The sequence below is a fragment of the Elgaria multicarinata genome, chromosome 1, assembly GCF_023053635.1.
Source record: "Elgaria multicarinata webbii isolate HBS135686 ecotype San Diego chromosome 1, rElgMul1.1.pri, whole genome shotgun sequence".
Classification (NCBI taxonomy): Eukaryota; Metazoa; Chordata; class Lepidosauria; order Squamata; family Anguidae; genus Elgaria; species Elgaria multicarinata.
In genome coordinates, this window is record NC_086171.1 from 129,774,925 (window position 1) to 129,798,188 (window position 23,264).

General features: G+C 42.2%; 1 protein-coding gene across 1 annotated transcript in view; it reads left to right on the forward strand.

Annotated features, from left to right (window-relative positions):
• Positions 1-23,264, forward strand: part of COL24A1 (collagen type XXIV alpha 1 chain) — a 254,996-nt gene that overhangs the window by 224,883 nt on the left and 6,849 nt on the right. Inside the window, exons 51-56 of the mRNA XM_063136778.1 lie at positions 788-850; positions 3,392-3,445; positions 4,604-4,639; positions 19,826-19,861; positions 19,960-19,986; positions 20,735-20,800. Of these exons, the coding sequence (XP_062992848.1) occupies positions 788-850; positions 3,392-3,445; positions 4,604-4,639; positions 19,826-19,861; positions 19,960-19,986; positions 20,735-20,800 (282 nt within the window). The remainder of the gene's footprint in view (positions 1-787; positions 851-3,391; positions 3,446-4,603; positions 4,640-19,825; positions 19,862-19,959; positions 19,987-20,734; positions 20,801-23,264) is intronic.

The following is a 23,264-nucleotide window of genomic DNA, read 5'->3' on the forward strand; positions in this document are numbered from 1 at the left end:
GGAGGTGTCATCCCGAGCTGAGAAATGCCCCGGGGGGGGCACTCGCTAGGCAGATTTCATCTGTTGCTAGGCCGATTTCAAAATCAAGTTCTTGCGGCTGTAGCAAATCAGGCGGTACAGTTTTGGCCGCTCTTGCTAGAGGACTCTGTAGACCGCTGAAATAGTCAATTTGACAGTGCTAAATAGTCCACAGAACCTGACAGATAACACACTAACCAAAGGTTGTGTAGATAGTCAACTCTGCAGAGTGTTGATTATCTTCGTTGGTTATTTTGGGAAAATAGCCAACCATGGGGTGGTTTTTGCCTGACAGATGACACAATAACCAACAGTTGACTATTAACTAACAGTTGACTACTTAAACCACCATTGGTTATTATGTCATACAAACTCAGCCAATGTTAAGTTCTTTTAACTCTCACTGAATTCCAGTTGATGGCAGATAATTAAGCATGCTTCTAGACCTCACACTGAAATGAATGTTGCTTGCAAGAGCTTAAACTGGCTGGATTGCACCCTTTTCAAAGATGAGTTTCAGCCAAATGTTATGAAAGATCTTTAAGAGAACACTTTTTAATTGCTCTGAAATCGGAGAACAAAAGAAATAATTCTGCCCTTATAAATAGGCAAAATAATTTGACGTGATGTACACTTGTCCTTTATCACCTGTGTTTTGCATTGTGTCAGACACACATAACTAATTTTAAAAAATGGGTTAAGGCCTATTTTAAAAAATAGTCTCATCAGATGTTATTCTGTGAATAATTATTTCATTTTCATTTTTTAGGGCCCTGAAGGTGAACTTGGTTTAATAGGAATTCTGGGACCTAAAGGCCCAATAGGCCAAATAGTAAGTGCCTCTATCTATCTGTAAACTTATCAGCCATTGTGATCAGGCTCATGCATGTAACAAGAAACCGCGGGTTTCTGTTTTCTTGCTTTGTCTACTCTTCCAGGTCATGTATACAATAGTAAATATTTAGCTGTGTCAAATTGTGCAACAACTTACTCTGATTTCTTGCTCTGCCAGCAGATAAATATTTACGTTATGTATGTATTTAATTTCTCTACTGACCAATAGCCAAAACTCTGGGTGGTTCACAAGGGTTAAAGCCATAAAACTTTTAAAAGTTTAAAACTACAGCATAAAACTGAATTAAAAAACAGCAGCATACAAAGACCAAAAGTAAAACAACTAATTTAAAACAGTAAAAACTGAAGAAATAAAATGCCTGGAGAAATAAGGAGGTAAAGGAAATAAGAAATAACCTGGCACCCAAAGGACCACAACGTAGGCACCGGATGAACCTCTGGGGAGGACATTCTATAACCAAGGTGCCACAACTGAAAAGGTCTTCTCCGCAACTGCCACCAGCTATGTATGTCAAATTGTGTACAATTGAGTTTAGCAACTAATGAAGCAGAGCAACATTTAGGACCATGTATTGATGCTACGGTTGAACCTAGCTGAGACAGCAAATTTTGGGTTACCATGAAAGGGCAAGCGAATTCTCAATTATTTAGTTTATTTATTATCCTTTTTATCACCATTGAGGCATACTAGTTAAAGATACTTTTTCTACTAACAAAGGTAATTCTGTTTTGTCTGTAAGACTGCAAATTATGTCACAGATAAAGGCAAAGTTCACTTGTAATTAAAAAACATGATTTCCCATTATGAAAATGAGTTACGCACTCTCCTACTCTCCTCTGTTCTCTTTTCCTGTCCCTGGGACAAGAAAATTTAAAGCTTCTGCTTTTGATTTTAAACTATCCACAGCTCCTCATGTTATTCAAACTTGGGTAGCTGTTGTTTGTTTAAACCAGGGGTGAGCAACTTGTGGCTCTCCAGATTTTTGGCCTACAACTCCCATCAATGTTAGCTCACATAGGCAATGGTAAAGGATGATAGGAATTGTAGCCCAAAATATCTGGAGGGCTCCCATAGTTTAAACTCTGGTCAGTGAGAACAAAACATGATAAAAACGTGATTTCAGATCCTTGCTTGTTCTCAATGAATTCAGAACTATTATTCGTTTAAAGTCAAAAGCAGAAACTTTTTCTCTTTTCTGGCACGTGAAAGTGAGGAATGTGTGCCCTCAAGGCTCATGTATGTAACAGGAAACCATGGTTTTCTGTTACATCTGAACCTGGCCAAAGAGAAAGTCCCTCACAGCATGGGTTATATTACTACACATTACAGAGGGGAAGAAATTGAGATGGAACTGGGAGCAGCAGTGGAGGAGGAGAATATCCCACATTGCCTAAGGGAGGACCAAGTCCTGGCTGATCCCCAGTTGGTCCCTCGCTCACCTTCACAGCCTCATTCCTATTCCCTCTGTACATGCATGGGAATTGAAATAAAGACATCTTTGTTACTTTATTTGTATTTTTTAAAAATTGTGCCCCCCCCCCATTTGTCGCCCACTTAACGTCACACCCTAGGCAACCACCTAGTTTTCCTATATGGATGCACCATTTCTGCTCTTAAAAGGTTTCTCCAGCTGAATGCTGAAACTTCCATCTTGTGGTTGCCACTGGAAGGACCATTTATATACCTTAAGAGTAGTCTTGAAGGCCTTGCTTTCTGGCCCACCATTGGGAAAAATCGGGTATCAGGGTCAAGGTCTTAAAAATAGTGGCCCCATATCTGTGCATTGTCCTCCCCCCCGAACTTCATTAGGCCCCCTTTTTGGTAGTTTTTAAACAGGCCTTAAAAACCTTTTATTCCACCAAGCTTTCTCTTGATTTTTAATGCCAATTCTTTGTGTTTTAATCCGACGCTAATATGCAGATATGAATAACAATAAATAAATAAATAAAACTATTTGTTTATCTATCGATATTTAGGCAGAAATGGTTTGAACAAAAGATACTTGCCTGCTTCACCAAAATAGCCCAGTAAATTACTATTGCTTTTGCCCACTGCCACGTTGAAAACAAAATACCTTTATTAGAAATATTCAGTGGTGGTCTTGTATATTTACTTAAATTACTTGTGGCTTGCAGTATACTGGATGAGATTCCTGTTAGTCTAAACATGAAATGTATAGTCTGACTGCCTCCATCAATTCTTGATCTTAGATAAACAACAGAGGTCAATGTCCTTTACTTTCAGTATTGAGCTGTACAAATGAAAATGAAAACAAAAATAACACAGACTAAAATTATCTTGTCTATTCATTCATGTTCTATCCAGAAACCAGAACTGGCATTCTTTGAATGTGTCTGGCAACTTATACAGTTTCACTATCATGTGATTTGGCCTGGCACAGAACTGCATGTTCCTTCAATATAAGTTGTCATAACACAGCAGTTCATTGGATTGTTTCCATTCATTTATTGCTCTGCAAATGCCTTTTTTTTTTTTTTTTTTTTTTTTTGCTTTTAGGGAAACACAGGACCTATTGGTAATGAAGGCATCATAGGCCCAGCAGGCAAACCTGTAAGTGCAGTTGATCACACTTTTCTCTTTCCCATACGATATTTCTTAGCTTTGGCTTTCTCCCACCTTGAACACAAATGGACTGGTTGAGAGGTGCTTCCTGCTTTAATGACTCACGTTAACATTAACCTATGTGAGAATTCAGACTTTCTGTGGTTTTGGTGGAGAAGGGAACATCCCCCAGCCAGCATCATTCAGCCAACCAAGTAGCTTGAAACATGAGCTGCTAACATACGGGTGAGACTGATTGTGTGAGTTAGTAAACGTTCAAACAACTCTAGGCTTCTAATTCCAGCATTTGTTAAATGATTCAAGACAAGGAAGTAGGAGAAATAAGGAACTGCACAAATAAATAAATAAATAAATGCAATCTCTAACAAGCTTTACTCTAATACAGTTCCTACGTTACTTTCACCACTTGCAATGAAGCACAGCACATGTATATGCAAAGGTGCACAGGATTTGTTATTGAGGTGAACAAGCAGAAGTTCCTAAGGCAAATGGAGACAAAGAAAATATTCCATTTTTATCTTGGGTCCCAGGACTGCAGATACTAATATTTAGGTCATGGAAATAGCTTTAGAATGTATAAACCTGGGGAGAGGGCCCTCTCCCCTGCATGTGTTTTTTGCTTTGCTGTTCACATTGTAAAAGAGGAGTTTGAAATTCTTCTCCGGTGTGACTTTGATTCATTATATTTTAAGGTTTAAATATGGGTGGGGAAGAAGGCATAGCAAATCAAATTACAGTGAGCTGCAACTTAAATTAGGACATGTTAAAGAAAAGGCCAAGCACAAGTATAATTTATAAATTAGCTTTATGTTATTTATGGATATACACAGAGGCTGTAAATGAATAGTTTATTAATAACTGAGCAGTTCGTTGTTTTTATTGTGAACCCCTTGCAGGCTTTTGATTGTATAAAATTTCATTAAAACATAAAATAATGAGTGTTGTGTTTTTACAAAGTGATTAACATTCATTTTCCCGTAATATAAAAAAGCTAATTCCTTCCTGTAAATGTTCGTGCCTGTAAGTCAGTATGAATGTGATTTCTCATATAAACATTCAAATGTCTGTAAGCTCCAAGATTCAGTGGTGATTGAAAGCAAGTGACTGAGGACACATAGGATTAACATACCTCTTTTTTTTTTCCAGGGACCTAGGGGTGAAAAGGGATCCAGAGGTGAAATCGTAAGTGAAAACAGAGTTCATAATGGTGTGTGTGTATGGATGGATGGATGGCTGTTTTGCAGAGCTCTGTGAGAAGCTTTCAGGTTTTACATGAGACTCTACCACTGTGGTCCCAAATTGCTTAAAAGATTGACTTTGAATAAATGACTTTTTTCCCCTTTGTTGCAGTGTTGGTTCACTGGAGCACATACTGTTAGAGTATTTGGACCACAGTGTAAAGGTAGCCCGAGGGCAGGTGGTGTGAACTAACCACCATTTCATGCTGCCACTATTCCCAGAGGCCTCCTGGTACCAGAAGCCTCAGGAAAAAACACCAGGTATACTGGCATGGTGGTAGCCCTGAATTTAGTACTGACCCAGCAGCAAGAAGGTAGCAGCACAAGTGGTTAGAGGTAAAAGGTTTTTATTTACAAGTAAGGGTAGGGGTTTAAGGAAGAATAAGCAAACAACAACAAGTTATAAGCAAGAACAGCATAGAAAACCCAGTAACCTAAAAATAATAAAACCCAGCTGGCCTATCTACTTACTTCAAAGGAGGGCCTTACCATCTCTGCCAGCAACGAACACCTCCATCAAACGGCACAAAAAGGCAAGATAAAGAACTGGAGGGTACTCCCCAACTTATTCCCCCTGATCCATCAGTCAACCCAATTCTTCCCCTCCCCTTTCCCAAGGATGAGGAGATAGATTTTCCACACCTCTCTTTTCTGGCAAACCCAGCTGGTTTATGGTCTTAAGGCCAGATAAAGGCTCCTATGGCCCCAAGGCCCCAGGATATGTCTTTGCATCCTCCCTCCAGGTGTCCGGGATGGTAAATCTCATGGCCAGATCCCTTCTCCCTCTAAGCAATAAAATTCTAAGCAGAAACTACAGTAGTGCTTTTAACTTTTTCACTCCATTTGCTACCCAGATGACAGGGCAGTTTACCTTGCTTGCACAACTGCTTTATGCACAGATCTCTTGCAGACACGTCTTAGGGCAAGGACTATTTTACTTATTCCTTGTTTTTTTAAAGTTATGGACAGTACTTTTTCATTTTTGCAACTGCTCAAATGAAAGAAATCTAGGAACATGGGAAACTGGCTTATATCACGTCTGACCGTTAATTCATCTAAATCAGTATTATTTTCACTAATGGGCAGCAGCTCTCTGGAGTTATAGTCTTTCCCAGTCCTAACTGGAAATGCCAAGGACTGAATATGTAATCTTTTGCATGAATAACATGCCACTGAGGTATGACCTTTCCTGCAGCTTTGTGACTGCACTAGCTTCACAAAGAAGTGGGAGCGGGTTCTTTTTTTTCTGTTTAGCCAGGAATAGTTTAGAATGTTATCGCTTTACTGCACTTCACACCAACATCAATGCTATGGATATCCAAGTGGCTTTACCTCTCCCCAGGAAACTTTGAGAAATGTAGTTCTGTGAGTGGGACTAGGAATCTCTATTAGAAAACTCTCAGCAGCCTCAGCAAATCTACAGTCCCTAGGATTCTTTAGCGGAAGCCATGACAGGTAAACTTGTATAAATTAATATTGGTTTGTAATCGGCATGTCCCATGGTACTATGGTTATTTCCATTACAATGCAGAATCACATTCTGTGAGCTGGATGTACAGTACATCAATATTGTCACACTTGCCTGTAGTAAACATGTTACAGGGAGAGGCTATTCTGTTGAAAGAGTATTTCAGACAACTCTTTAAAATGCATTCACAAAATGATACCTCTGTTGGTCTAATCCTGAACCATGTTGCAAATGCAGTAAAGATCTACACTACCCCAACTGTACAAGTAACCTAAGCTGATGCTTTTTGGTAGCAATGAACTGGAGTGCAGTTAAGGACTTATGGAGCATTGAGGGACCGTCTCAGATCATGGCATAGATGCTTGGATCAGCAAATTGTCTTGAACCAACCCTAGTAAAGTGACCTTATTAAGATTTCTTTTAGTATTGAGTATTGGGCTAACACAGCCCAAACAATAAATATTTTCCCTATGTCAAAACTCTCATCCTCAGTCCTAAAACCATGCAGTTGTTTATTACTTGAGATAAAAGCAACCATCAGACATATTTGAGAACTGTGCTAGAGACTGCGTTTCCCCACCCCGCCCCCTCACTGCCTTCCAAGTCTTTCTCATGCAAGGGTCCACAGTAGGCTGATCCTACCAGCTTTCAGATTCGTGGCAAACTTTCAAAACTATCACTGGTTTCTATGATAGTTATTGGTAGCATTTTCAACTGCAAACATGTTATATGCAGCATACTCTTATGCATATTTACCCAAAACAGGTCCCACCGTGTTTACTGGTACTTCTTAGTACATGTAAATAGGACTGCATCCTTAGGCTCTTAATTTTCCTCTGTATATTCAATGTCTGAAGGCACTTTTGTTTTGTTTTGGCCTTATAGTATACATTACTGTGACATAAATGCTCAACTTCTAGTTAATGGACATTTCCAGGGAGTTTCAGTGGAAAATAGGCAGCTTTGTGTCATTTAATTACTCTTTTCGTCTTTGAAATTCTGCACCGCTGGCAATTAGCAACTTCCTTCCATCATGAATTCATTGCATGAGACACTTGTCAGAAAATGGGTATATAACTTCTTGGCAGCACAAAGCAATTAGTTTAGTCTTTACAGCCAGGGGAAAGTTTTTATTTCCAACTATATTCACAGACATCAAATAATTTTCATTCAGTTCTATACTGAGTCCGAGCACTTTTTTTTTTTTTGAAGGAAAGAGAGCTATTGGCATCCTTCCTAGATTCCTGTTGACTTTTAACTTTTGAAAATGGTATGATTTCTGATCAACACACACAGACAAGTTTTTTTTAATAAGAGTTTCTTTCTTTTTCTATGAATGAACAAAAAGTCAAAGTATAGTACTTTTTTTAGAAAGACCTTCCTTTATGAGTTTATTACACCCAGGAGAGTATATAGAAAGGATGCGCAGTACAGAAATAGCACTATCATGTGCCTCTAAAGCCCAGTTAAGAGAGGATTCCAACATGATATGTCTCTATTCACATTTTGGAAACTTGACATAAGAAAATTGACATAAAATGATGACAGATAATGCTGTTATTTTGGATTCCTATGGTTCTGGAAATGTCCAGCACAAGTATGAGGTGCGTGAACTATAATGGAGGTATCAGCAGAGTTGCAAGAGGTGTATCTCAAACCTGCTCCTGACTTACTTAGCATTAGAAATTCACACAGCTGGTGACGACTCCTGTATATGGAAAATTGTTGTGACTACACATGTGTAGAGAAAGCTATTGAGAGGCAGTGTTGTGTAGAGGTCAGAGTGTTAGACTAGAACCAGTGAGGTTAAGTTTCAAATTTCCATTCAGTTATAAAACTGATTGGAACAGCGGTTCTCAACCTGTGGGTCGGGACCCCTTTGGGGGTCGAATGACCCTTTCACAGGGGTCGCCTAAGACCATCGGAAAACACATATTTCCGATGGTCTTAGGAAACTGTATTGACTGAACTATGTCATGTATCATCTTTTGTATTATTAAAGCTATTGTTATGTATTATTTTCATTAGCAAACCATCCCATGACAATGGATCGTGTAGAGAAGAACGAAAATAATTTTATGGTTGGGGGTCACCACAACATGAGGAACTGTATTAAAGGGTCGCGGCATTAGGAAGGTTGAGAACCACTGGATTGGAAGAACTTCGTCCGATCACTACCTCTCTCCTCAAAGGAAAGATGGGTTAGAAAGGTAGTAAATAAATGGACTTTCCCAAAATGCGTAGATGGAAATATCTTGGCAGAAGCATCCTAAAGATATATGCTATCAATACAGGGAAACAATACAGGGATAATTGTATTGTGAAAATTCTCCCAAATTTCTGGCAAGAACATTTAATTCCAGGACCAATTTGGAGTTCTGTATTTTACAGGGTTTTACATACAATTGGGGCATCTAGTACATTTATCCATGCCCCCGTCTTGACAGTGCCTGGCCTCCCGCACTTGCATTCCTTCCTGGCATCTGCACAGGAAGGAACGCAAGTGCAAACTTTCCCTGTGGCTCTGAGGGGGGAAGGAATGAGGGGGCAGGAACGAGGCAGCCAGGAGGACGAGGAGAGGGACGCCGGGTGCCCGAACCACCTCTCCTCCCTCTGGTTACCTGTTCCTTCCCCCTTTTTTATTTTTATCGTCTGTAGCTGTGCAGTTCCTCTCCTCCACCATTTTTTTTTATTTTTAAAGAGGCGCGGGCCCTGTTCCTCTCCTCCCTCCCCCCCCCAGTTTTTATTATTATTTTCCATGGGGCACAGGGCTCTCCTGAGGTCCACCCCCTTCCCTGTCCAGCCCGTGGCAACCAATCAGGGGGTGCCATGAGCTGTGACAAGCCTCTCCTGCCAAAAAAGTTGGGGTAAGTGCCTGCCTTTTTTTCAACAGAGTTTCTGGGGTTTGCCCCCAGATGGCTTCACAATGGTGGCTGTGTCATGTAGATGACTTGCCACTACTGTGAATCCACTCCAGGGCAAACCCTTTGTGTAGACATGCCCCTGGTATGCAGGTGGAAAAACGACTCCATTGTCTGAAATTTAAAAATCTGAATTGGCCCTAAATTTGAGAATAATTCATGTGTGTTGGATCCAGACTTCAAACTTAGAGAAGACCCAATGAAATCAATAGGACTTAGTCATAACTCACATCATTCTCATTGATTTCATTGGCTCTCCTTTAAGTATAATTAAGTCTGGATACAACCCTGTGTTATTGGACAATCCTGGAGATGGTTTTAAGGATTGGTCTTCTATAAAATGGGTTTTAGCTCATAGACATTCACAGTTAACCCCAAAGATCCATATGATACCATGAAATGTCAGAAACATCAGTCTTGCCATTGCCACTCCCCACCCCCATCTTGTCCATTTTCATAGAAGTACATCACGATTGGCAATGTCAGAGAATATAATATGGGAGGTACAGGACAAATGTGGCATAGTGTAGGTCTAATTTTTATAAGATCTATTCTTTTAAAACATAAGATGAAGATTTTTAAAATTACTACTGGGGTTGTTGCTCTAGCAGACTGAAAGATGGAATACAAATGTAATAATTAAATAAACATTCAGAATATGCCAAGGTATTTCCCAACACACACATTATAAATCTCTAGCTTTTAAATTCAGTAGTTTTGAGTGCATAATTAATCAGACACGTTGCATCAAAGATTTATGCACATGTTAACATTTTGCTATACATGTGCAGTCGCAATTTTCCATATACAGGTGCTATAATATGGGTTCCTGCATTGAGAAGGAGATTGGACTCAATGGCCTTATAGGCCCCTTCCAGCTCAGCTATTATATGATTCTGTGATTTTATTGATCAAAATGTGACACTCTAAAATTAAGCATATCTGTTAAGATGTCTGTAGCATCAGGGGTTTTAATCTCAGAAGGAAAGGGAGTTTTGAACTTTGATCCTTTGTGCTAGCTGTTAAATTAATTGCTTATGAGATTAATTTTATTCTGTGTTTTTGCTGTTAGGGAATTGGGTTTATACTTTACTTGTCTAATGACTTATCCTTTGATCACAGTAGAATTTAAGCAGATTTATAAAGGCAATCCTGCACATAGCAGGGGAACATTATAAACTTAGTTTAATCCATGTAACAACCTATCTTTTGAGTCAGAAAAAAAGAAGTTTTATTAAAGTATTTTCCAGATTTCCAATATGTTCTCTGCAGCTTAACCATGTAAGCATAACTGAAGTAAATTATTAATGTGTATGCCCCAGTTCATTCATTTGCCTATAAATAAGGCAGGATAGAGAAAGAATAGATGCTAAAAAGAGAAATCAACTCTGGTGCTTGATAAACGTATTAAAAACTATTTTATTCTTAAAATCCAAAAATGCTCTGCTCAACGTTTCGGACGTATCGTCCTTCGTCAGGAGCTGGAAACAGTTGCTGTGCTAGCAGGAGCTACTGTGTCTCACTGGTTCTTCATCGTGGTCTCTATGCATCACACATATGGGCTTTGCGCCTGCGCAGAGACCAGACCGGAATCTCCAATAGCTTAGGGAAACGCTTTTGGGCGGGAACCCCTCCCCCACGCTACCGCGCATGTCCACGGGGTTCCCGCCCTTCCCTCAGTTTTTTCGTCGTCCGCCATCGTGCACAGACGTAGAAACCGTGTTCTCTCCAGCTTGTGTAGTACTTACCTTTTTTGCTTCGCTATCTGACTCTTTTTTCTGCGCTGTTCTTCTTTTTCTTGTCTATCTGAAAAATATATATATATATATATATATATATATATATATTATTGTTGTTTCCTACTCTTTTTCCAGCGATCTTTGATCGCCTTCGGCGCCTGAGGCGCATGGCCGTAAGGGCCCCCTTCAGGAAGTGCGTTAAATGTGGCGCTAAATTGCCACCTAAGGACGGCCATTCCCTGTGTGTGTTGTGTTTGGGTGAAGCGCACAAGGTTCAACAGTGCCACCACTGTATGGCATTTACCAAACAAACACGGAAAAATAGATCAGATAGACTGCGGTCTATACTGTGGGAAAAAGCTCTGCGAGCAACTGAACCTTCGCCTCATAAGCGTAAGGAGCAACACTCCTCAAGGGCAATGGAAAAACCTCTTAGCCCAGAAGTCCAATCAGTCGTTATTGGTGAGGAGTTGATGGCGGATAACAGGGCCATACCCCTGACGCCAGGCTGATCCCTAGCGGTTTCCGCAGCCAAGAAGATTTCAAAAAAGGCTCGGACCCCTAAATCGGCGGAACAGCTAAAGAAAAAGAAGAAAAAGAGGAAGGACGCAGAAAAATGCTCCACCTCGAGGGTCGATACCCTATCTTCGATACCCACCGAGCCTGCCAGGTCGGCGCCGACCTCGGTATCGACGCAATTGCCGACGCAATTGCCGATACCAACACCTTTACCGACTGCGAGGAGTTCGATGTCGGAGGGTGAAATTCGGGACTCCGTATCGGTTGCGTCCATACCATCGGCTCAGGTACCGTGCACGACTGAGTTGGAAGAGCCGACTAGGCTTGTTCCACATCGGCGGCACCGATCTCCTGGCCCGGACTTCGATCGAGTGTCTCAATACTCTGAATATCAACGGGACTACCCTTATGATTGGGAGTATTATCGGCCTCAGGACTATTATCCTTCTGAGCGCAGACGTATTGAGCATTTTGCACAGCCTCCTCCGAATTCAAGAGTCTTGCAAATTCCTCCAGATCCTCGATCCTATACACCTCGCAGCCGTGATAGCAGGACTGAGCGTATTGAACACCGATCGATACCGACTGCAACTGTCGTTGCGCCCTCACCTCAACATGAACGAGCTCTGCAGCCAGTGCATCAAACGGTGCGGGCGGTTCAAGAGTCTCCTGATGAGGACTATAGGTCTGATTCAGACTCTATTGTGTCCGTAACCCCATCTATGCCTTCACCTGACGATATTGTAAATAGTAATGAACCGGTCTCCGCCTCAGAAGATGTGGGGAAATTCTCTGACCAGGTACTCCGAATGGCCAAGTCCCTAGGTCTCGACATCGATCAACCAACAGAGATCGATGATGACCCAATCTACGATGTGACTCGAACGGAATCTAGCTCGACCATCGCGATTCCCTTCCCTCCTACACTACGGAGGACTGCACAGATCTCCTGGAAAAATCCGTGTGCAGCACAGTCGACATCTAAAAGATTGGAGTCAATGTATAAAGTCAAGGAGGCCAATGCCGAGTTTCTATTCCAGCACCCGAAACCTAATTCGATAATCGTGGAATCTGCCCAGGGAAGATCACAGAAAGTGCATTCAGCTCCTACCGATAGAGAAGGCAGAAAATTAGACTACCTCGGCAGAAAGGTGTATGCCTCGTCTTCTTTAGGAATAAGAACCTCTGCGTACGAGGCAACTATGGCCAGGTACCAAATATTCATTCTAGAAAAATTAAACTCTCTCTCTGACCATCTGCCCGAAGATAAAAGGGAGTTGGCGAGGATTTTCCATACCGAGGCAACTGCAATAGCCCATCTGCAGCTCAATTCTGCAAAACATCAGACGGATTCCCACTCCAAGTCGATGATGGGTTCTATAGCCCTTCGACGTCATGCTTGGCTGAGGTCAGCCAACTTGACAAATGAGACGAAGACTAGAATAGAAAGTCTGCCGTTCGACGGAGAGGGGCTATTCAACAATAAGACCGACGAGTCCTTAGATTCGATATACAAGGCTCGCACGACTGCCAAGAAGATGGGTTTCTCACAACCCCAACCACAATTTAAGCAAAGGCGCTGGACTAGACAACCGTACCAGCAGATCCAACAGCGCCCTCAGTTTGACAAGCAACCTCCAAAACAACAACAACAGATGCAGAGAAAGAGACCTTATCAAGGTCGATACCAGCAAAGCAGACATCAGCCGGATTTCTCAAAGAGGCAGCGGCTTTGACTTCTCCGTACCAGGCCTACTACCCTTTACAGACCGTCTAGCACCCAAGTACCATCAATGGGAGTTCATAACATCCGACTCCTGGGTGCTCACTATCATCAAGACGGGTTACGCCATCGAATTCGATGCCCTTCCTTTCTCTTCGGGAGTGAAGATAACAGCACCATCCCCTCCTCTGCTGCTCGAGGTACAGACCTTACTATCGAAGGGAGCCATCTCTCCCGTACCTACAGAGGAGCTCAACCAGGGATTTTTCTCCCGTTACTTCACGGTCCCGAAGAGAGATGGAGGTCTTCGACCGATCATGGACTTAAGACAACTGAACAAATATATCACCCCAAGGAAGTTTCGTATGACAACAGTCACTTCTATTCTCCAACTGTTGCATACAGGGGTTTGGTTCGCGGTAGTAGACCTGAAGGATGCGTATTTCCACATCGCCATCAGGAAGTCGCATCGAACTTACCTACGTTTCTCCATCGGCGTCGAGCAGTTCCAATTCAACGTCCTCCCTTTCGGCCTCGCGACGGCACCGAGGGTCTTCACGAAGGTGATGGCTGTTGTGTGTGCCCACCTGCGAAAGAAGGAAATACATGTTTATCCATACATAGACGACTGGCTCCTGGTTGCGGAGGACAGTCACACGCTCCAGGAGAATATAACCACGACTCTAGAACTTTTAGAATCCCTTGGCCTGTGGGTCAATCAGGAAAAATCTATACTGACTCCTCAGCGAACGATAGACTTCATAGGAGTGACTCTGTCGTCTCGAGATGGAAGAGCTTACCTCCCGTTAGCGAGGGCAAAAACACTTCGAGACCTGATTCTCGATGTCGAAACCCAAGCAAGACCTTCGGCATGGACAATCCAACGATTGCTGGGTTTGATGGCGGCGACTACCGCTGTCATCAGATTCGCCCGATTGCGAATGAGGATTCTTCAAGGGTGGTTCTTGAAGACCTTCGATCTTCGACGCAACGCTCGCAGGACTTACCTTTCGATACCGAGTCAGGTTCGGGCGTCGTTGAAATGGTGGCTTTCGATGGGAAACCTCCTGGAAGGGATTCCTTTTCAGCAAGGAGCACCGTCGCTTACCATCACGACAGATGCTTCTCTCGATGGATGGGGAGCTCACTGCAATTCGCTCACCATCCAAGGTCGATGGTCCCCTCGGCAGAAAGGGGATCATATCAATCATCTGGAACTCTTGGCTGTGGAAAATGCTTTGAAAGCGTTTGCCCAGATCATCGAGGGCAAGGACGTTCTGATTGCAACAGACAACACCACTGTTGTCTGTTACATAAACAGGCAAGGGGGAACGAGGTCATACCCCTTAACCCGCTCTGCACTCAGGATTTGGAATTGGTGCATAAGGAGACAAACTTACCTGACTGCGATCCATGTAGCGGGGAAGGAGAACATCGTAGCGGACTCCCTAAGCAGGTCCTTCCACGTCGATCACGAATGGGAGCTCGATATCGAAGTAAGAAGCAACCTCTTTCGATATTGGGGCGATCCGTCTGTCGATGTCTTTGCCACTGCAGAAAACGCAGTTTGTACCAACTTCTGCAGCAGAGCAGGAAGCGGAAGGAACTCGCTAGGAGACGCCTTCGCAAGAACCTGGACAGGGGGACTACTATACATTTTCCCACCGTTCCCACTACTGACAAAAGTCGTGGCCAAGATAAGAACAGACGGCACAAACTGTATTCTGATCGCGCCGTGGTGGCCTCGACAACCATGGTTCCCTCATGCTCTTCGACTGTCGAAAGGGGATTACATCGAGCTACCATCGATACCGAACCTTCTGTCTCGACACCAAGGCAGAGTTCGACACCCAGACCTTTCGACTCTCAAGATGACGGCATGGAGAATACTGCCATAACCTCCGGCATCGAACAGTTGACGGTACAGAGTATTTTGACTGCATCGAGAAAACCTTCGACAAGGAAATCATATGCGGCTAAGTGGCAGAGGTTTTCTAAATTTGCGGTGCAAATGAATCACATCGCTGAGGCTTGTCCCATGTCTGTGATTCTAGAATACCTACTCTCACTGTTCCAAGGAGGCTTAGGACTTTCGTCCATCAGAGTCCATTTGGCTGCCATCACTGCTTTTCATGAAGGTGTAGAAGGGTTCTCGCCTTTCACCCATCCTACATCCAAGGAATTTTTAAAGGGTTTGAAAAACACCATACCGACTACTAGAAACATCGTACCATCATGGAGCTTGTCGGTGGTGCTCCATACATTGATAAAGAAACCTTTTGAGCCCATGGCTACAACGGACTTAAGACTCTTGACTCTCAAGACTGTGTTTCTGGTAGCCATAACTTCAGCAAGGCGTGCAAGTGAGCTTAGAGCTCTAAGAATTGATGCGCCATATACAATTTTCCATAATGACAAGGTCGTGTTGCGAACAGACCCATCCTTTTTACCCAAGGTCGTGACACCCTTTCACTTGGCTCAGGACATTATTTTGCCAGCCTTCTTTCCAAACCCTACAACGTCTGCAGACACTGCTCTCCACATGCTGGATGTTAGAAGAGCTCTTTCTTTCTATAGAGCTAGAACTGAAGGATTTAGAAAATCCAAACAACTATTTGTATGTTATGGGGAGCCTTATAAGGGACTCCCGGTGTCATGCCAGCGATTGTCACGCTGGATAGTAGAGACAATTGAACTTGCCTACTCTATCTCTAAACTAGAGATACATCGACCTGTGACAGCTCATTCAACCAGAGCGATGTCGACGTCGGTGGCCTTCAGCAGGGGTGTTCCACTTCAGGACGTTTGTAAGGCTGCGACTTGGTCCACCCCTTCTACATTTGTCAAGCATTATAGCTTGGACACTCGATCCAGACATGACTGTTCGTTTGGAAGGGCGGTGCTCTCGGAAGTGTTGAAATAGTACACCAACCCACCTCCAAGGTATGTGAGCTTGCTACTCGCCCATATGTGTGATGCATAGAGACCACGATGAAGAAATGCAGGTTGCTTACCTGTAACTGTAGTTCTTCGAGTGGTCATCTATGCATTCACACAACCCACCCACCATCCCCTCTTGGTGGTGTGATATTTGATAATGACATAATTGACTATAGATTTATTTTATCTTATTTATTGATTTACACTCATGTTTATGGGGGCACGATGTCGGACTCCTGTAAACTGAGGGAAGGGCGGGAACCCCGTGGACATGCGCGGTAGCGTGGGGGAGGGGTTCCCGCCCAAAAGCGTTTCCCTAAGCTATTGGAGATTCCGGTCTGGTCTCTGCGCAGGCGCAAAGCCCATATGTGTGAATGCATAGATGACCACTCGAAGAACTACAGTTACAGGTAAGCAACCTGCATTTTTCTCACCCACAGTGACAATGCCTTGCTGTGCTTTGGGAGAGCTAAAGAAATAGAGCTGGGTCAAGAGCTGCTTTCAGATGAGGTGTTTATTGTGCAATCACCACAACTCATTTACTCCCATTTTACAGGAGGCCACATGACATCATCATCCATTTGCAGTCTGCACATGCTTTCCTAGTGCTGCTCCTGTCCTTTTTCTTACTTCAAGAAGTCCCACTTTTAGTAGGAAGGACAGAAGGATGAATGTAGATGCATACTCTTCTATCTTTTTTAAAAAACGTGATTTTTCATGAGGGCAGTGGTGACCTATAGGCCATGTGAACCTATTACAGCTCGTGTTTTAAATTATTTATTATTTATTTATTTATTTATTTATCATATTTATACCCCGCTCCTCAGCCAAAAAAGGCTCTCAGAGCGGCTTACACTTAGCAAAAAAGACAGTCCCTGCCCTCAGGCTTACAGTCTAATAAAGACATGACACACAAGGAACAGGAGTTCAGGGGGGGGGGAGGAGAGAGAGTCCGACAGGAGCAGGCCATGATGTTTCCTCGGCCTGCTCCTGTCCCCTTGTTCTTTCTTCTTCCCCACAGGGCCAAGATGACAGTTTGCCCTGTGGGGGTGGGGGAAGAGTCCGACAGGAGCAGGCCATGATGTTTCCTCGGCCTGCTCCTGTCCCTTGTTCTTTCTTCTTCCCCACAGGGCCAAGATGACAGTTTGCCCTGTGGGGGTGGGGGAAGAGTCCAACAGGAGCAGGCCATGATGTTTCTTCTGCCTGCTCCTGTCCCCTTGTTCTTTCTTCTTCCTCACAGGGCCAAGATGACAGTTTGCCCTGTGGGGTTGGGGGAAGAGTCCAACAGGAGCAGGCCCCGATGTTTCCTCGGCCTGCTCCTGTCCCCTTGTTCTTTCTTCTTCCCCACAGGGCCAAGATGACAGTTTGCCCTCATTAAATTAGCATTGTAATGTTAGCACACTATACCCCTGTAATTTTACTTTAAAGGAAAAGTATTATAGCATTATACTTGTATAGCACTATGTTCTTATAATGCTAATAAAAATAAATAAATCCTTTCCAGTCCCCACAATTAACCACCTTGTTAAAATGGTGTTTATTGGAAAGGGTTTTAAAAAGTCGTGTGTGTGTGTGTGTGTGTGTGTGTATCTATCTATTTGTGTGTGTCACCAAAGGGATATCATGCTAAAACACTCTTTCAGTCAGGGGTTTCAGCATGCAGCCCTTGGCCCAATTTCATGCAGACTCAGGGCTCATCTACACCAAGCAGGATATTGCACTATGAAAGCGGTATATAAAAGACAGGAGCCACACTAAGGCTTTATAGTGGTATTGAAGTGCACTGACAACTGTTGGGGCCCATGATGCATACCATATACTGTTTCCATACCGCTATATCCTGCTTGGTGTGGCTCCTGCCCTTTATATACCTCTTTCATAGTGCAATATCCTGCTTGGTGTAGATGAGCCCTCAGTCTAATAGCAAAAGTCCCCTGCATACACTCATTTCAGACCTCTGTCTCTTCCTTGGCAGCCTGCTGGGTGGGAGGAAAGAAGGAGAGAAAAAATGGAAAGCAGAAAGAGAAAAAGGGTGACCCACCCACTTTTAGCTGTAGCTTTGCCTTTTACTAATGTGCAGCCTCTGACAGGTTACCTATGAAGGAATTGACCTTTGTCAGAAAAGAGGTTGCCCATCCAATTTTTAAAAATGGGTGCTAAAAATGGCATCAACTGCAAAGGCTACAGTGAACATCTGCTGAGCTATGATAGCTACAGCTTCCTGATGTCACAACCCACATCCTTTAAAAAAGATGGGTGTGTACTACTAAGAGCTCTGGTGTGAATTGTACATACTGGAATGTATGCACAGAAAAAGCACAATACCTCCCAGTAGTGTGAAAAGTAAGTTGCAATTCTACTTTGTAGCTTACAGCAGAAGAGCAATTATTTATTAGTGCTAGGAGCCCTCCCTCTGGAAGTATCCAAGGATTCCTTTGTTCCTTTTAGCAAAACAAAAACTGTGAGGCACTACAACATTATTATTATTATTATTATTATTATTATTATTATTATTATTATTTATTTATTTATATAGCACCATCAATGTACATGGTGCTGTACAGAGTAAAACAGTAAATAGCAAGACCCTGCCGCATAGGCTTACAATCTAATAAAATCATAGTAAAACAATAAGGAGGGGAAGAGAATGCAAACAGGTACAGGGAAGGGTAAGCAGGCACAGGGTAGGGAAAAACTAACAGTAACAGTAGAAGTCTGCACAACATCAAGTTTTAAAAGCTTTAGGAAAAAGAAAAGTTTTTAGTTGAGCTTTAAAAGCTGTGGTTGAACTTGTAGTTCTCAAATGTTCTGGAAGAGCGTTCCAGGCGTAAGGGGCAGCAGACGAAAATGGACGAAGCCGAGCAAGGGAAGTAGAGGCCCTTGGGCAGGCGAGAAACATGGCATCAGAGGAGCGAAGAGCACGAGCGGGGCAATAGTGTGAGATGAGAGAGGAGAGATAGGAAGGAGCTAGACCGTGAAAAGCTTTGAAGGTTAACAGGAGAAGTTTATATTGGATTCTGAAGTGAATTGGAAGCATCATATGGGTGAATGAGCAGCAGCAGCAGCCCTGTACTTGCCCAAAGCATGGGATGAAGTGAGGCCTGGAAGAGGGATCTTGAGCCATGCATGACTGCATATAGCTGCTGTGGGGACCAGGGACCATCGCAGCCTCAGGAAGGCTTCTTTCCACATGTTGCCTCTATAAGAGTCAATATATCAACCACAGTTTAATATGTCTAAGAAATGGACTATACCCTCAAAATGTTACCCCATTATGCAGTGTCAATTACTTCTATATATGACATGCTTGTTTAGTGTTCTAAAGTAGGCTTATATACAATAATAAGTATATTAATAAATGAATTTGTTATAGACAAACAAGTTGTTGATTGGGAATGACATATTGTTGCTCATGTCTTAAACCCCTTATTTAATCATTTCTAAATGCAAAATGCCTCCTAAATACTTTAAGGGGTGACTGGATAAACAAGAGCACGTCAATTATCCAGTCATATTGGGTTGGCACCTTTGACAGGGAGCTTATTCATATTTTTTTTAAAGTAGACCGCCAACACTTTTAGGAACTCAGACAAATGGTCTACTCTACAGACTCTACAGGGTACTGAGAAATCTTTGTGTAGCTCACAACTAGTAGAGAATAGCCCTTGTCATCCTGGCCCATGTTATAGATATACATGCATTAATTTTTTGTTTAGCTTTTTTTGTAAATTACATTTCATTCAATGTGATATATGGAAACTAAAAAAGAAAAGAAAATTCAACTATATTTCATGCATTTTTATCTTTTTATTTTATTTAGGGCCCTCAGGGACCACGAGGTCATCCAGGTCTACCTGTAAGCAAATACGAAGTTATTTAAAATATACATTGTTGTATAAAAACAGAGTTATATAATATCTCATTTCTCTCTTCTTTTATTCTTCTATTTTCTAGGGACCACCAGGGGCACCCGGACCAAGAGTGAGTTGTATATGTTTCCTATGATTGTGTCATAATTGGATAGTAAAATACAGAGTTGGGGTACAAGCCTCTGGGATGTCTCATGCAGAGTCATCCTTATAAATGTGTGGGAAATGGACAAGAATGCTGTTGCCCAGCTCCCATTCCTTTCAACAAGGCATGAAATCAGAATAGATTCTGGAGGATTATGCCCATTTACCAGGTATATAACAAATTACCCATCATCATGCTTTAACGTGTGACATACTTTATGAACAGCGCTACTTTACAAGGCATGAAGGCTGTTTGCATTACATGACAGCCTACCGTGGGTTATTTAACTCACAGGGAGGCTACGATATGTTCATGGCGTGTGCGGCCACCATTTTGAATATACAAATTCTGTCATGAACTACCTCTCATCTCAAAATAGATTTTGTATATTTTGTGCTGTGGTTTGATGTAATCGACCAAGAGTGGGGGGGGGGGGATATAGAATAAGTATTGATGTGTATAGTTTAATGTATATTATATCCTTTCATCTCTGCTGCAGCATAGAAAGGACAATAGAGGAAGTTACAGACATGTCCTTAACAATGATTATGGAAAATTTAGCTTTTTCTTACAGCCTCTGAATCCTTGTGATAAGTGCCTCCCCAGTCTTTGACAATGAGTGTTTTAATTCAGTAGCAAGTCCTGAAAATTCTGTTTAATTAATGTTGTTCTACTGGTCAATTATTTTGATATGAAAATGTTTGATTGCATACAGAGGCAAGTTGACATCAATGCTGCTATTCAAGCCTTGATTGAATCAAATGCTGCATTACGGATGGAGGTAATAATATTTGCATGATTAGATATGCACATTATATATGTACATTATAATTTCAAGGATTGGAAGTACATTTTTACAAAGATTTTATTTACCACACATACGCAAATATCATACTGCTTGGTATGAAAAAACAATGAAAGCTAAACTGTAAGAGAATATTTTTTGTGACTCTTTGAGGACTTTGATCAAAATACTCAAAATATTATGCAACAGTAAACTACTTTGACATCAGATAACTTGAGATACTGTATACAGTTTGGGTCACCCCAAAAACGAGATTGTAGAGCTAAAGGAGGTGCAGAAACAACTTCCCATAAGGAAAGATTACCATGTTTGAGACTTTTTAACTTAGAAAAAAACATGAGCATGGGGGAAGGGACATGATAGAGAGATATAAAATTATGCATGGTGTGGAGACAGTGGAGAGGAACACCTTTTCCTCCCTCTCTCATAATACTAGAACCTTGGGTCATCCAGTTAAACTGAATCTTGGGAAATCAGCTCAGACAAAAGGAAGTACTTCTTCACACAGCACATAGTTAAACTGTGGGATTACTGATCACAAGAAGTAGTGATGGCCACCAATTTAGTTGGCTATAGAAAGGGGATTAGACAAATTAACGGAGGATAAGGCTATCAATGTCTCTTAGTCATGATGGCTATACATTACTTGTAGCCTCAGAGAACCATAGAATAGTAGAGTTGGAAGGGGCCTATAAGGCCATCGAGTCCAACCCCCTGCTCACTACAGGAATCCACCCTAAAGCATACTTATAGAAGATACACCAGCTGCTGGAAAACATGACAGGGAAGGTGCTAGTATGCCCATATCCTGCTTGTGGGCTTTCTAGAGACATTTGGCTGGCCAGTGCGGGAATAGAATGCCGGGCCAGGTAGCCCTTTGGTCTGATTTTAAATACACTTTATATGAATGAAGCATTGTCTTAATTATGGGGATGGAGCTTGAGAATCAGTACTCAGTAAAAATGTACTGTGCTTTTCTTAGGACATTTCCACTCAATCAGAGGTTGTTGCTGTTCATGTAGCACTGATGATGTCACTGATTTGTTGTGTAGGATTCAAATGTTTCTCTCCGAAGTAGCACTTTCGTTGAAGGGATATCACATTTTGTCAGCAATCAAACCACAAGATTTTATCACTGGGAAAATGCTGTTTCCTTGACTGAGCCATTTTCTGATCGTTACAGTTTTGAATATGTATGTAAGCCACTTCTAGAGCCTAACAGTAAAGTGGTACAGTCCAAAACAAGAATTATTATTATTATTATTATTATTATTATATTTATATTTATTTATTTGTATCCCGCCTTTTGCCCAATGCTAGGCCTCAAGGCGGCCTTACAAAGTTTAAAACATACATTGGTGGGGGGGAACATAGTTTAAAATACATAACAAAATTATAAGACATTAACATAGATGGAGGGCCAGATTATTTTCCAAAGGCCTGCTGGAACAAAACAGTTTTAGCCTGCTTCCGAAAGCCCATCAAGGAGGGAGCCAGCCTAGCTTCCCCGGGAAGAGAGTTCCAGAGCACTGGAGCAGCCACCGAGAAGGCCCTCTCTCATGTTCCCACCAAGCGTGCCTGTGAAGATGGTGGGACTGAAAGAAGGGCTTCTCCAGAAGATCTCAAAGCACGGGCAGGCTCATAAGGGAGAATACGTTCTTTCAAATAACCTGCACCCAAGCTATACAGGGCTTTATAGGTCATAACCAGCACTTTGAATTGTGCCTGGAAACAGACTGGAAGCCAGTGGAGCTGTTTTAACAGGGGAGTTGTGTGCTCCCTGAACACTGAAGTAACTTTTGAAAAAGTGGCAAAAGTTAGTAAAGGCTACCTTCTCCCCATAAATTTTAGGACTTAAAGTAATTCTTCCATTCTTGTGTACTTTCTTCCTCTCCTGCAAAGGAATGAAAAACTTCCTTGATTGTAGTTCTTCCTTTTTAAAGAAAAAGTGGTGTGGCTATTTACTGCAACAGTATTATCCTCTCTTCAGTTTCCTCCCCTGCCCTATTATATGCCTTTGAATTGGGACTTGCATGACTATCCTGCAAAGGCAAAAATATAGTTGAGGTGCAAATTGATAGTTTGGAAAGACCTTTCATACATTTTTGCAGCATGCCTATATTATATTTTCTGTGTATTGAGAATTCCTTTTCACTTGCCTGCTTCCCCTAAACTTCCTCATTCTTTACTGCATATTATTTATCTCATTGTCACCTTCTTTGTTTCAATATATCTTATAAATATATTGGTCACTGGCACACTTAGGGGTGACCATATTAGACCAACTTTAAAATCACTCCACTGGCTGCCAAGTAGTTTCTGGGCAAAGTATAAAGTGTTGGTTGCTACCTTTAAAGTCCTACATGGTTTGGGTCCAGGTTACCTGCAGGTTTGCCTTCCCCCATACAATCTGCCCCACACACACAGGTCCTCTGGGGGA